This window comes from Myotis brandtii, unplaced genomic scaffold (assembly GCF_000412655.1).
Source record: "Myotis brandtii unplaced genomic scaffold, ASM41265v1 scaffold365, whole genome shotgun sequence".
NCBI classification, from domain to species: Eukaryota; Metazoa; Chordata; class Mammalia; order Chiroptera; family Vespertilionidae; genus Myotis; species Myotis brandtii.
Window position 1 is genome coordinate 3324746 of NW_005364031.1, and position 14731 is coordinate 3339476.

At 35.4% G+C, this 14731-nt stretch overlaps 1 protein-coding gene across 5 annotated transcripts in view; it reads right to left on the reverse strand.

The window, feature by feature from the left end:
- The window catches only part of EPHA7 (EPH receptor A7), a 181653-nt gene that overhangs the window by 108392 nt on the left and 58530 nt on the right, over positions 1-14731 (reverse strand). For all 5 annotated transcript variants that reach the window (XM_005872100.2, XM_005872099.2, XM_005872101.2 and 2 more), the window contains exons 4-5: positions 14450-14605; positions 13275-13610 (exon numbers count right to left, since the gene is read on the reverse strand). In XM_005872100.2, coding sequence (XP_005872162.1) covers positions 13275-13610; positions 14450-14605 — 492 coding nt within the window. The remainder of the gene's footprint in view (positions 1-13274; positions 13611-14449; positions 14606-14731) is intronic.

The following is a 14731-nucleotide window of genomic DNA, read 5'->3' on the forward strand; positions in this document are numbered from 1 at the left end:
TGCACAAATTTTTGTGCACTGGGCCTCTAGTATAGTAATAAATGTCTATATACACACCTATGCACAGAAATGCATCAGATCACATGATATAGCCTGATGTAACAGACAGTAAAGGTGTTCAGTTTAAGAGTATTATCACAACTTAAATAAACTTCAATGATGAAAAGGCTTAACCAAGTATCTTTGCAATGTATTATCATATATGATTGCCAGTATGAATTCTATGCCCAGTCAATGATTTGTATTTTTCCACATGCTGAAATTCATGATCAAGTATCATTAAACATCTGGACACTACTTATCTGATGTCCACATGCTACAGACAGTTAAGAACTGTGGAGCACTAAAGCTCTGCTGTTCCTCAAGTCTCCGTCTCTAGCCTCGTGTCTTAAACAAGGCAAGCAGCCACAGGCCTGTGTATACATCCCACCAAGCACTTTATCACAGAACATACATCATCCATCCTGCCTTGTCCCTGATTAACTTTGTTGGGTTGCACCAATTACCCCTCTCTTTGTGACTAACCTCTTTGTAAATGGAGTGCAGGAAATATGGATAATTTTTCCTGGGTTTTTAACACTTAACTGATCCTTTCTTGCTTGCTTATAATAGTACAAAGGGACTCCAAGTCATAAAACAGTTGAAATGGAAACAAGTAGCAATCAGACTTTTGCAGTAGGAATACATATGAAAAGCAAAGTCTTGATAGTGGTCCCTCCTTTCCACTATTACCGTACTTAGTTCAGTTGGTTAAGACTGTTAATGATCCTTTTGGATCAATGTCTTTTCCTTGTAGCTCTAATTTACTGCATTGTTTGATTAGTACAAATGTTTTCGTGGATGGCTCTGCATTATTCTACCAGAATGCTTGTCTGAATCAAATTTGCTTCAATTAATTCACCAATGAAGCAAGGAAAAAAATAATCAACATTTACTCTCTCTTAACTCTGGTACTGAAAACAGAACAACAAATAAATGTTTGTCAATTTAAAGACTATCTCCTACCTTCTCAAAATTATGTCCCTCAGTTTATCCAGGGCTTGAAATGGTATATATATCATGAGGTATAGCAATGTGTAGGAAATAGGACTAGGGAAGCTAAATATGTACTTCAAATTTATGACCCCAAGTTTTTATTATCATCACCTCTGTCATCATTATCATTATCATAAATTCACATGTGTACTCGTTTATATACAAATAATGTATGAAATCACCATCCACTAGCTTTTCATTCTCTGAAATGCAACTTATTGATTTCTGACTATTAAATGAATTTTTTCTGAAAATGTGTCTGTTTAAAAAAAACCAATGCTATTCCTTTAATAACACTTTTGGGGAAATGGTTACAATAGTTTGTTCTATGGGAACTAAGCAACCAACTCACAGATAAAACCTTTTTGTACTGTGAAACAACACCAAGTAAATTAAGTAACCAGTTTTTCACAACTCAGGAAAAAAATCACCTCTTGATGCAATCTGTATTAAAAATATTTCACAAATGAGTCAGTGTGTATTCTTAGTGTAGTAATGCTATATCTTATTACATATATTTTGCTGTCTGATTATTTAAGTTTTAAAACCTCTAGAAAGAGAGACTGAATTCAATATATATTGACCCATGGTTGTACACTGAAAAAAAATTGCATATTTTACTTAAGTCCATGCTATTAACGTGTTTTGTATATATTTGCCCTAAAAGTAAGGGGTAGGTGGTCTGGTTAGTCACATTTCAGTTATAGCTTTTCTATATCTTAATTGAACAAACTTCTTGACTTTAAAAGTAAAGTGGCTATTTCTTTATAAATAATATTCTATAGTTTATATACATTATTTATATGCATTTTTAATTTGAGGCAATCTCTACTTGATAAACTGACAGCAAAATGAAGGATCTCCTATTAAGGACAACACACATAATAAGAATTACTTTGCATAATTCCATCATTACAGACTATTCCAGGATAATGATCCTAATGGACAGTCATATATTTTTTGAAGAGCCTATTTAGGGGAAGTTTAAATTTAACAAGTTACAAATTTAAATCTCCAAAATATCGAGTTGTAAAAACATCTTCACTAGAAAATCCTGAAACAGCATTCACTTCTTAATCACATAGACATTTCTAGTTTAACATTGCCAAGAATATGACAAACTTGCTGAAGCTTAAAAACTCAGGGACAAAACTCATAACTTATTTTGTATCAAATGTTCTACTACCATCAATATAGCACATCATATAACTTATTAGATAATGAATTGGCTCTTATGTTAAAAAGGTGTCTTGGATATGAAAAGAAATGTATTACTATTGGTCTTTCTGTCACTTGCTAAGGCATTGTCCTAAAATAAGTTCAGCATTATTCTGAGGTGGAAAAATTATAGGAATGTATATAATTTCTAAAATTCTCTCTCCTTGGCCCATCCATGAAAGTGTACACACCTTATTTATCCCCATGAATATTGAAAATGAATACTTTCCTTCAAAATAATAGTACAGAACTAAATTAAACTATTTCAGGGATGGGTGTTTGTGTTATTCTGCTTAGGTTGCTATAACAAAATACTACACATTGGGTGTCTTAAGAAACAGAAATTTATTTTCTTACAGTCTGGAGGCTGGAATTCCCAGCTCAGGGTCCAGCAGGGTTCGGTTTCTGATGAAGGCTTTCTGGCTTGTAGATGGCCATGTTCTGATTGTGTGCCCACATGACCTTTCCATGGGGTAAGGGCACAGGGAGAGAGTGTGAGTTCTCTAGGGTCTCTTCTTATATGGACGCTAACCCTCTAGAACAGTGATGGCGAACCTTTTGAGCTCGGCGTGTCAGCATTTTAAAAACCCTAACTTAACTCTGGTGCCGTGTCACATATAGAAATGTTTTGATATTTGCAACCATAGTAAAACAAAGACTTATATTTTTGATATTTATTTTATATATTTAAATGCCATTTAACAAAGAAAAATCAATAAAAAAAACGAGTTTGCGTGTCACCTCTGACATGCATGTCATAGGTTCTCCATCACTGCTCTAGGAAAAGGGCCTCAACCCAAAAAAACTTATTTTACCTTAATTATCTCCTTATGGTCTCTATCTTCAAATACAGTCACATTGGGGGATAGGGTTTTAGCATAAGAATTTGTGGTGGGGGGGGCACAATTCAGTTTACAGCAGTATTAAAACCAAGCTAATGAACAAATTAGCTCTTTCTTCCCAGATCTTAAATATCATTATCCACAAAATAGCAATGCTGAGATAAAAAATTTAAGAAAAGATTAAGATGTATTCAATTGTAATGACAGGCTACATAAAACACCTTATTCTAGGTTTCTTTCAAATGTCTACAGTCCTTCATTAAACAGCATGCAGATCAACTTCTCACCCTAACCCCAACATAAGCAAAAGTAGTTCATTACACATATTCACAGAAACAGAAAAGGGTGGATCTGATAGATTCTGGGATTGAAGAATATGGAGGTAAGATGCAGATGAAGGTGTGGGGCTGAGAACATAGGTTGTTTAGGGGCATTTATTTCTATATATTTTAATTAAGAACAATCACAGAACAGCTACATGCTATAGTCTGAAGCAGTCAAAAACTACTAAACAAAAAATATTAACATAATATATGAAAAGCAGGTACCATGTGCTTAAAACAGTAGTCCTAAGCCCTAATAAAAAAATCTCAAATCTTAGTTTCCATTCATGCTTCTACTACATTTAATGTCATAAAAAGACAGACATTAATTCTATTTTCAGATTTTCAAAATATGAACAGCTATTTAAGTTTTTAAAATTAAAGGTTATTTGTATCTTAATATTTTATAATAGATTACTTAAGCTTTTGTCCTAAATCTCTACTTAAATACCAAGTAGAGATTGAAAAACTCATTTTAAGATTTTAAAAATATCTATAGTTTCAAGACCAAATCACAAAATTTTTATAGGTGAAATCATTATCCTATGTATCCATTGCCTAATTTAAATAAAATTATAAATATGAATTAAAGTAACCCTTTAAATATTTATCTTGATGATCTTATAATGTCTCTTTTCATATTAGAGTACTATATAAAGAGTTTATGAGTTACCCTAGCCAGTTTTGTTCAGTGGGTAGAGCATCAGCTTGCTGGCTGAAGCGTTCGATTTAGGTCAAGGGCACATGCTTAGGTTGCAGGTTCGATCCCCAGTAGGGGGCGTCTGGGAGGTGGCCGATCAATGATTCTCTCTCATCATTGATGTTTCTATCTTTCCCTCTCCCTTCCTCTCTGAAAATTAATGAGAAAAAAAAAGAATTTATGAATTTGTTCAACAGATTTATTAAGCATGTATTCTGAGCCCAATATGTTACAGGGGCTATTGAATAAGACTGACTAAGATACCACTGTTTTCTTACAAAGTGAAGTCTAACAGAAAAGACAAACATTTCCCAGATAAAATGTGAAGAATGTTATAAGAAAATGCAGGAGCTCTGGCCAGATAGCTCAGTTGGTTAGAACGTCATCTGATAAACCAAAAATGTTGCAGATTCGATTCCCTGTCAGGGCACATACCCGGTCGAGGCATGTATAGGAAGCAAACGATCAATGTTTATCTCTCACATCAGAGTTCTTTGTCTCTCAATTCCTCTCCTCTTCCCGCCCCTCCGTCCCACTCCCTCTTCCTCTTTCACTAAAAATCATCAAAAATATGTCCTTGGGTGAGGATTAAAACAAAATGCATGAAATACTTACTATAAGACAGTATCACACAAAGACTTAATTTTCTCCTGAATTTACATAGTAAGTTTGAGATGTAAAGATACTGTGTAGGCATATGGGTCTTTACATGTAAAGTTACCAGCCCATAATAAGCACTCAATAAATTGTAGCTGTCAGTATTCATGCCAACATGGTTGCATTTCCCATAATAAAAAAGTTTATCAAAAGAGTATCCCAAAATTTACCATTATATATTTTAATTATTGATGCCCACTAAAGAAAAACTATAAATGTACCTACATGTATAATCTTAAATTAATGGTGTCACAAAAATACTTAAATATTAAAGAATTAAACTTCACTAAAAGAATCTAAAACAATGTGTTAAGCAAAGCATGTAAATTTCTAAAATAGCATGTCCTATCCTATGGCATGAATTAGCATGACTGAATTTGCTCTGCCTTTCAGATAAAGCAGGTTTATAAAATAAGTAGAAACAAATAGACATGCATATTTTGAATGGTTTACTGTTAAAGGAATCTCATTCAGCTGATCTTTCTGTTGCAGACTGTATAAGTGTGAGTATGTACGTGTTTTAACAACATTAAAACTATTTCTATAACATTTTTGTTGGTGGTGGTGGTGGCTTTTCTTGCACTTATATCTTGTTTCATTTTCCAGAGGCTGTTGCATTAATATTGTTCCATATAATCAGTAAATGCTCTCAAACAAGAAAATACTTTTTGCTTAACATCAGGTTCCCTTAAAGTAGAAATCAAGCTTACTAGTATATATTCTTGGGAAAAATAAAAATATATAAACTTAAATGGAATTAATTTATTTTACTTATAACTTGAACTACTATTTTAAGTCATTGAAAAAAATGATCTGAGTTAATTTATGAGAAAAATAGTCATGGTTGAGTTACATTAATAAATATGTGTAAGATACTCTGACAAATACAGGAAATGACTTCTGGCACTGTCTTTTTTTTCAAGTAATTTTGACTATGTATGTTATATCATATAACCCTACACTTATATTTCATTCGACACTTTCTATAAACATTACAGAAATCTAAGTAAAGGGAATACTGAAGCAAATCTTAATTTTGACAGTGAAATAAGATCTGGGTACTTGAAAACATAAGGGAAATTAAGACATGCAGGGTTATTTTTATAGTTTCTTGAAGGACAATAAAATCGTAGCCAAAAGGCAAATACTATAGTTACCAATGTTCTCTACCATAGATTACTTTTGTTATTAATATCCTCAGGAAATAACACTTCTTATTAGGTCTCCTTTTCATTGAACAGTAATTTATCTCCAGGCTATTAAATCAATCTGCAAATTCCCATATAAAGAGTTATAGAGCTAAATTCAAGCTAAATTCTTTAGGCTAGCAGACCATGATAAGATTATATAACAATAATTCTAAGGTAAAGTGTACTTGATTGCAATAATCAAGGTCACCACTATATATTTACCATGTGACCTTTCTAAGTCATACACTGTAAACTTCAGCATTTTACCTGCAAATGTTATTAATACTTATCTTACCAAATGTATCAATTTACCTGAAAATTTTAATGATATAATGTGTGTATAAGGGCTATCTGAACCATTCATCCATGTACACACAATTGGTGATAAGGAAAATACATTTCTTGAGAGAGAGAAACTTTGTAAGATATCTTGGCAGAAAATTGAAATGTTTCCTTACACCACAATGGCAGATTTGCTGATATTTTCTCACATTTTCAGAAAATGTCTTCTGCATAAATACATAGGTATAGATAAATACATACCTATCAGTCTACATATAAGAAACTACTATATGTATTACATCAAATATTATGTGGAAGATATAGAAAGTTTAAAACTTTAGCTTGGCCAGTTATGTCACTTGCCTGTTCAAAACCAACAAGATTCTCCCCTTGTCTATCAGAGAGGTGTATTTTCCTAAAAATAAAGTTTCCTATTCTCCTTTCCTACAAATTTTTATTCACTAGTTTACACCGCTATTCTCTAAACACACGGAACGTTGCCCTCTCCTTCTTGTGCATGATTTAACTACCTGTAATGGATGCTGTGAGGGGCTGCCCACATCCCCCCTGGTGAAGGGCTGAAAGACTTATTTGCCCAGCTTCTGAGACAGCTGGCAGAAAGCAGAGCCCAGTGCCCTGCACCCTCTTTAGAAACCCTTTGTCTGGAAAATGACAATTTGTTCCTTACTAGGGTAGCCTGCAGCCATATCTGCCTATCAGAGAGGTATAAAAGTCTGCCACGCTCTCCTCAACTCTGGACAATCTGAAGATGCAGTAAAGGTGCAGAGCTCCCTGTGGTGTAGGCTGAGGATTACAATGAGCCTGCATCATAGCTCATCTTCTCTGCTCAGTAATACCCCTCCCCCTCTTCCGATGGTGCTGATCGCATGTGCACACCCTAGAATACAACTCCTACACACTATACTCCTGGGGAGCCAACCTGGGAAATTAGATCCTCTTTCAAGAGATGACGGTTTTCATCCTTATTTGCTTCCCAATGCTATCAATCGCACTAAAAATTACATTATCTGTACACACACTACTCAACTATCAATAACTGGCAGTCAACAATGCACAATGTCTATTTTCTAATGTATGATGACTTTGTCTGTTTAATTATGGACAAAGGATAGAATCTTACCGGTCTTCTGCCCCAAGTTTCTCCATTACGTAGGAGAACTACAAGAATAATTACTACATCCCTTATTAAATCTCTTTGGGGGAAAGACCACATTTTATAATTTTTTGTTGTTTTGCTAACAAAGTTACATTGTCTAATTGTTTAAATGATCCCACAGTGAATGGAGGTATTACAGAATTTTAGGGTGGCCTGTTTTTATTAACTTTCATACTTCTGCAGACCATTTTTATGTTAATCCTATTGGTCTATGGATGGAACATAGTGGGAATTATAATGTTTTAAAGGGGGAGCTCCTCTTGAGGGCCTAGAATATAACTTATTTCTTCTCCTTCTGGCAAATTTATATCCATTCTGAAGTTGTAGGATGACTGGCATATTTTCTGTGAGGACATTCCTCCCCCCTCTCCCTGCCAAATAGGCAGTCCTTCTTCAGGGTTTCTGTATGTTGTTCCTAATATTTTTACAGCACGCATCACTTTACATTCAAGTGCACTATCTTGAGTTGTGAAATACATATCCTACTACATTATGGGCTCCTCATAAGGATGGGACCATTCTTTACCTTCTGTCCTAGCATTCTCCACAGTGCTTGACACACCTGGTCAGTACAGCTGGATGAATACTTTAAAAGTAGCATTTAAATAGTCAGCTCTTAAGAACACTTATGTAATTACTAGAGGCCTGGTGCACGAAATTCATGCGGGGGGAGGGGAGCTCAGCCCGGCCTGTACCCTCCCGCCATCCAGGACCACTGGCTCCTAACCACTCGCCTGCCTGCCTGCCTGATCGCCCCTAACCACTCTGCCTGCCTGCCTCATTGCCCCTAACCACTCTGCCTGCCTGCCTGATCGCCCCTAACCTTCTACCTGCCTGCCTCATCGCCCCAACCCCTTTGTCTGCCTGCCTCATCACCCCTAACTGCTCGCCTGTCTGCCTGATTGCCCCTAACCACTCTGCCTGCCTGATAACCCCTAAATGCTTGCCTGCCTACCTGATCACCCCTAACTACTCTGCCTGCCTGATCGCCCTAACTGCTCGCCTGCCTGCCTGATCACCCCTAACCGCTTGCCTGCCTGCCTGATCACCTCTAACCATTCTACCTGCCTGCCTCATAGCCCCTAACCCCTCTGTCTGCCTGCCTCATTGCCCCTAACTGCTTGCCTGCCTGCCTGATCGCCCCTAACCGCTCTGCCTGCCTGCCTGTTCACCCCTAACTGCTCGCCTGCCTGCCTCATCACCCCTAACTGCCTCTGCCTCGGCCCCCGCCACCACGGCTTTGTCCAGAAGGATGTCCGGATGACATCCAGAAGGTCATTCAGCTGTCCAGTCTAATTAGCATATTATGCTTTTTTTATTATAGATTAAGACCATATTTTCTCAAGAGAGCCTTCCCATGTAAAGAAGATTGAGCATCATAATGCCATAAATCAAATGTATATGCTTTCCCCTCCACTTATATATTCTAAAAATATCTCCAATATATATGAGTTTGATCCATGTTACTTCACTCTTAATAGACAAATATTATTCTTAAAAAATCAATAATAAAAAGAATATATTTCAGCCAGATTATGTAAGTCATATGTTCCTTATAAGGAAATACAAAAATTATCTAAATATGAATATCATAGATTATGCTCTCACTAGAGTTCTCATCTTAAAGCTAATTATTAGTCTAAATAATAATTGATCTAACTAATAATTTAGACCAGTAAATTATTGGTCTTAAGATAACTTTAGACTAGTCTTAAGATAATTTGTGACTGGCTAAGAGTCACATTTTTTACAGGCCAAATAAAATTGATTTCTCCATCCCCCAAATTTGTGACACATCATTGACAATTCTGAGCCTCCATTATTTCCCCCCTCATTGCAATAAAGACTTTAGAATGTTTTGCCTTGACATGTTCACAAAGCTTTACCTAAAAAGAGACTAATAAGTATTCATCTTGCTACTCACTGAAATATCATGTTTGTAATAGATTTTTTTAAGTTTTCTCTAATATCATCTCATTTAACAAGATAATACAGGAAGCTAGCTATCATTTTTATCCCCATTTTATGTATAAAAAACTTTAGTGGTTCATCCATGAGCACATACCTCCTGTGTACTCAGGCAGAACCGGGCCTGGAGCACCATTCCTTGAACACCAATAACTCTACCACTATCCTGAACAAAAGACAATGTATTTCCATTTCCACAAATGTTGGTACGGAGGGTCTTGAGCTCCCTGCTCCATCATAATAGAAAAGGAATTACAAAGAGCACACATTGCCTTTCAAACCCTGGCTGATTATATGCCATTCTTACTCTGTATTCTTGCCCCCTCACATGCAGATTATTTTTTTAAATATATTTTTATTGATTTCAGAGAGGAAGGAAGAGGAAGAGAGATACAGAAACATGTGATGAGAGAGAATCATTGATAAGCTTCCCTTGCACGCCCTCCGACCGGGGATCGAGCCTGCAACCCTGGCATGTGCCTGACCTGGAATCGAACTGTGATCTCCTGGTTCATAGATAGACGTCCAACCACTGAGCCATGCTGGCCAGACCAGATTATTTTTCTTACACGAGGCATCAGTGGATTTAAACCAGAGATCGAGGTTTAAATTCATTATTGAAGTGACTGCAGCATATACTAGGTGGGAAGTGAGGCTGTGTGGTTAATGGAAGAGAACTTCAAGGATCACTGCAGTTTTCCATGATACTCATGAACATGAACCAAGTTTCAAATTCCCCCTTTAAAGATAGCACAAATATTGGTGATGCAGGTGAGGGAATGTGGGTATACAAATGGAATAGGACAATAGTCACTCACATATTCTACATTTGCTCTATTAAAAGATAATTTAAAACTTTTAAAATTGCCACAGCTTGCTGTCATATATAAAGACTTTTTTTAAAGTAGAAAAAAGCTAATAGTGTAACAGTGAAAATTCACAGGTTTTTAGTATTTGAGATATAGTAGAGACTAGACAATTGTGCACTAATATTTCAATATAAAAATGCAAACCTAGTTTGCTTTTTAACTTCATTCTCCATAAACAGTTTAAGAGCTTTAATGGTATATAATTTATATACCATAAAATTCACTCATTTTAAGTACACAATTCAATATTTTTAGGATATTTACAGAATTGTGCAACCATCGCAATCTAATTTTTGCACATTTAAAGTACCTCCTCCCCCCAAAACAAATAAATCTAGTTTGCTTTTAACCAGAAGAGAATCAATGCCTAAAGCCACTTTACTACTGTGAGATATTTGATTTGAAAATTTATGAAAAATCTATGACCCACTTAGCTGGTGTAGTATAAATTTGAAAAATTAAACACTGACATTTAAAGAGAAAAAAAATCTAATTGGGGTATAAGTTCAGCATCTGTATGTTGTGTTAAAAAATAATTTAAAATGTTCCTTTACATATTTGATATCAGCAGGAATGCAGCACTTATTCTAGCTCAGTAGACCTCAGAGTCCCCACAGCTTGCTGTCATATATAAAGACTTTTTTTAAAGTAGAAAAAAGCTAATAGTGTAACAGTGAAAATTCACAGGTTTTTAGTATTTGAGATACAGTAGAGACTAGACAACTGTGCATTAATATTTCAATATAAAAGTGCAAACCTAGTTTGCTTTTTAACTTCATTCTTCATAAACAGTTTAAGAGCCTTAATGGTATATAATTTATATACCATAAAATTCACTGATTTTAAGTACACAATTCAATATTTTTAGGATGTTTACAGAATTGTGCAACCATCACAATCTAATTTTTGCACATTTAAAGTACCTCCTCCCCCCACAATTCAATATTTTTAGGATATTTACAGAATTGTGCAACCATCGCAATCTAATTTTTGCACATTTAAAGTACCTCCTCCCCCCAAAACAAATAAATCTAGTTTGCTTTTAACCAGAAGAGAATCAATGCCTAAAGCCACTTTACTACTGTGAGATATTTGATTTGAAAATTTATGAAAAATCTATGACCCACTTAGCTGGTGTAGTATAAATTTGAAAAATTAAACACTGACATTTAAAGAGAAAAAAAATCTAATTGGGGTATAAGTTCAGCATCTGTATGTTGTGTTAAAAAATAATTTAAAATGTTCCTTTACATATTTGATATCAGCAGGAATGCAGCACTTATTCTAGCTCAGTAGACCTCAGAGTCCTATTAATGATTCCAAATATAGTGCCAGAGTCACAATCATAAATCTAAAGATTTTTGTTGTTAAGCCTCACCCTAGGATATTTTCCCATTGATTTTTAGAGAGAGGGGTAGAGACAGAGAGAAACATCAATGTGAGAGAGACACATTGATTGGTTGCCTCTATCATTCACCCCAACCAGGGCCAGGGCCAGGGATCAGGCCTGCAAATGAGGTATGTGCCCTTGGCTGGAATCGAACCCAAGACCATTCAATCTGTGAGTCAACACTCTATCCACTGATCTAAACTGGCTAGGACAACCTAAAGTGTCTCAAACACACTCACTGTAGAGTTATGATGACAAATTTCAAAATAAAGCGACACAAACAAAAATATGTAACAACAACAAGCATTTTAAGACTAGTAAATAGAATAAGGTAAATAAAATACATCAATCCAAATATCAGTTATTGCTTTTGTCTAATGTTTGAAGATTTAAAAGTCTCTAGGTTATTTTACCTCCAGACTTCTGATTGTACAGGGGAGATATGATTTGCAATAGCCTTTTAAATATCAAAGAGAAACCTTTAGAATAAGAACCTACTAATCTGTTCAGAATGGTAAGCAGAAGCCATATGCATAGCTTTCATTCTGCAGATATCATTTAAATAGGTAACTTTGCTAAAATTGGCATAGAAATGAAGAATAGATTAGTTTATGTCCAGGAATTTGGGCTAATACTGGTTTTTGACAGTTAGCCAAAGATCAAGAAGACCTTGTTATAAGCTTATTATGATGCTCACACAACTCAGAGCTCCAGCGTAGGTACAGTTTTATTAATGACGATGACATAACACTTGGCTACATCTATACATAGCATCTTCCTTCAGCAGCAAGAATTTTCAAAAGCTTGAGAAAGCCCTCAATTTCTGAAACTTTCTTCAGTAATACTATTTTTCTGAAGGTTTAGAAAATCTCCAATTCATGAAACTTCCTTCCCAATTTGTACTTTCCAAAACATACTTAGCAACGCGAAGAATGACTGAATAGGGCATCTCAAATGCAAGTAAGAAAATAAGTGAAAACTGCTTTTAGGCCAAATCAACTATAAGTTCATAGTCGTGGTTATTATATATCCTAATTAATTTCTTCTGAAATTGTCATGAGACCTCCCCAGTATGAAATTCAATATTGTAAACATTATATCATCACAAATCTGATGAACTTAAAATTCCCTTATGCAAAATTTAATTCAGACTTGTCACATGATGTAAATAACGCATTCTATCTGGTAAAATACTGATTAACACTATGTGAGGCAGTGCAGCCAACTCTTCCATTATCCTTAATTCTCAGGTAGATTTTGACCATGAGCACATATCACACAAGAAGGTAAAAATGCAAGTAATATTCTGCATTTCATTTTATCCAATATATCCACTCTCCTCCTCTAGATCTTTCAGCAGACTTTCTAGTCTAAGAGCAGTCTTAACTGGTTTACAATTTATCCCTTTTATTTCTCCTGCCAGATCTCTGGAGGAGATGTTAATGAGTCTAGTAATGGTTTAACAGGCAACAGGAGAAATAACAAAGACAAGCTAGAGGTGTGAATAATCAACAAGCTGGAATAATTGAGTTCTGTGTAGCCAAGTTAAGGAAATATTCAAGTGAGACACCTCACTTATGTAGGGACATTATTCACTTAGTAAAGGCAAACAAAAAACCATACCTGCTTGACCAGTGGTGATACTGACAGCTGCAAAGAGCCTCTGGGATCGGCTTAAGTCAGAAACTCCATTTACGGCTTCAACTTCAAAAGTATAATTAGCGTGGGCCAGCAGGTCCATGACGGTGACATAGTTATCCTCTAATCCAGTCTGCTGGGGCATGTATCCAATGTTACTCCCACAAGGAACACACTCGCCCTGCTCCCAGCTGCACCGCTTACACAGTATTCTGTAGGTCACATCGTTTCTTCCCCCGTTGTCTGCAGGAGGACTCCATTCCAAACTTACTGTGGTTTGATTGATGTTGAAAATGAGGTTCTGTGGTGCAGATGGAGGCCCTTCGGAAACCAAAAATAAATAAACAAATAAACAAAAATAGGGAAAAAAAGCAAACAAAATGCACCAAAGGTCCATGTGGGGCATTAAGCTGGTGGCTCAATTACCATACAGAAAACTCATTGCAATGCTTTCTTTCACATAAACATTTCATTACCTTTCCTAGAGAAGCCATATAAAAGCCTCCTTGAATTCGCTTGGCAAGAGGCTTTATTTATTTTCCATTTAATATGTCAAAATGAAAACAGGATAACAACTGTCTTTGTACTTTTGCCACGGTCTTTAGCTACTTTGCTTCCAAGCAATTAAAAAAGAACAGTTAATGCACTTAAAAAAAACAGTTGTGAAGTTTAAAAATAGTTTTCTTTTTAAGCATGTGATGGAGAATACATCTATTCATTTTTAATGCGCTCAAGAATGATTTATAGGACTGTCTGGAATTTGGTTTGGATTTGGGTCTCTCAAGCACTCATTAATTGAAGCACCAAGATGTGAGATTTGCTCTATTTAGTGATGGAATTTTAATTTGCAAACCATTACTTTTTAATCGCATTTCATACACATGTGAAACTCAAATAAATAACTTTTTATATTTTATGATTCCTATAACTAGATGTGAAAAATATTATTAAAATGCATCTTGATTTTGAAAACATACAAATTACATTGAAGTTGAAGTAAGGTGTATTTTACATTATTGTTTAGCCTTACAGGTGTATGAACAAATTTTAAATATTTAATAATAATAAAGATTTGTGAGTGTATTCACAAATTCTATGCCTATCTCAATGACAGGAAGGGATCTGAAAGTCCTTTTGTAACTTTACTATTAGGAACTTACTTGTGCACGCAACATATGGTGGGTCAGATGGAGCCCTATAATACCCATCTTCACATTCACATCTTGAGGAACCTTCTTTATCAGAAAAACTGTGAGTTGGGCAACGAGAGCACTGCAGATCTTGAGAGGAAGATTTGTAGAACCCACGGCCACAGGCTGGGTATGCAAAAGAAAGTGAAAATAGAAGTATGAGAGCAAGTAGACCTTTTTTCAAGTTCAGTAATATTTTGCAAAGAATAAAGTATGAAATATGATTTGTGAAAAACAAGCTGTTTATGATAA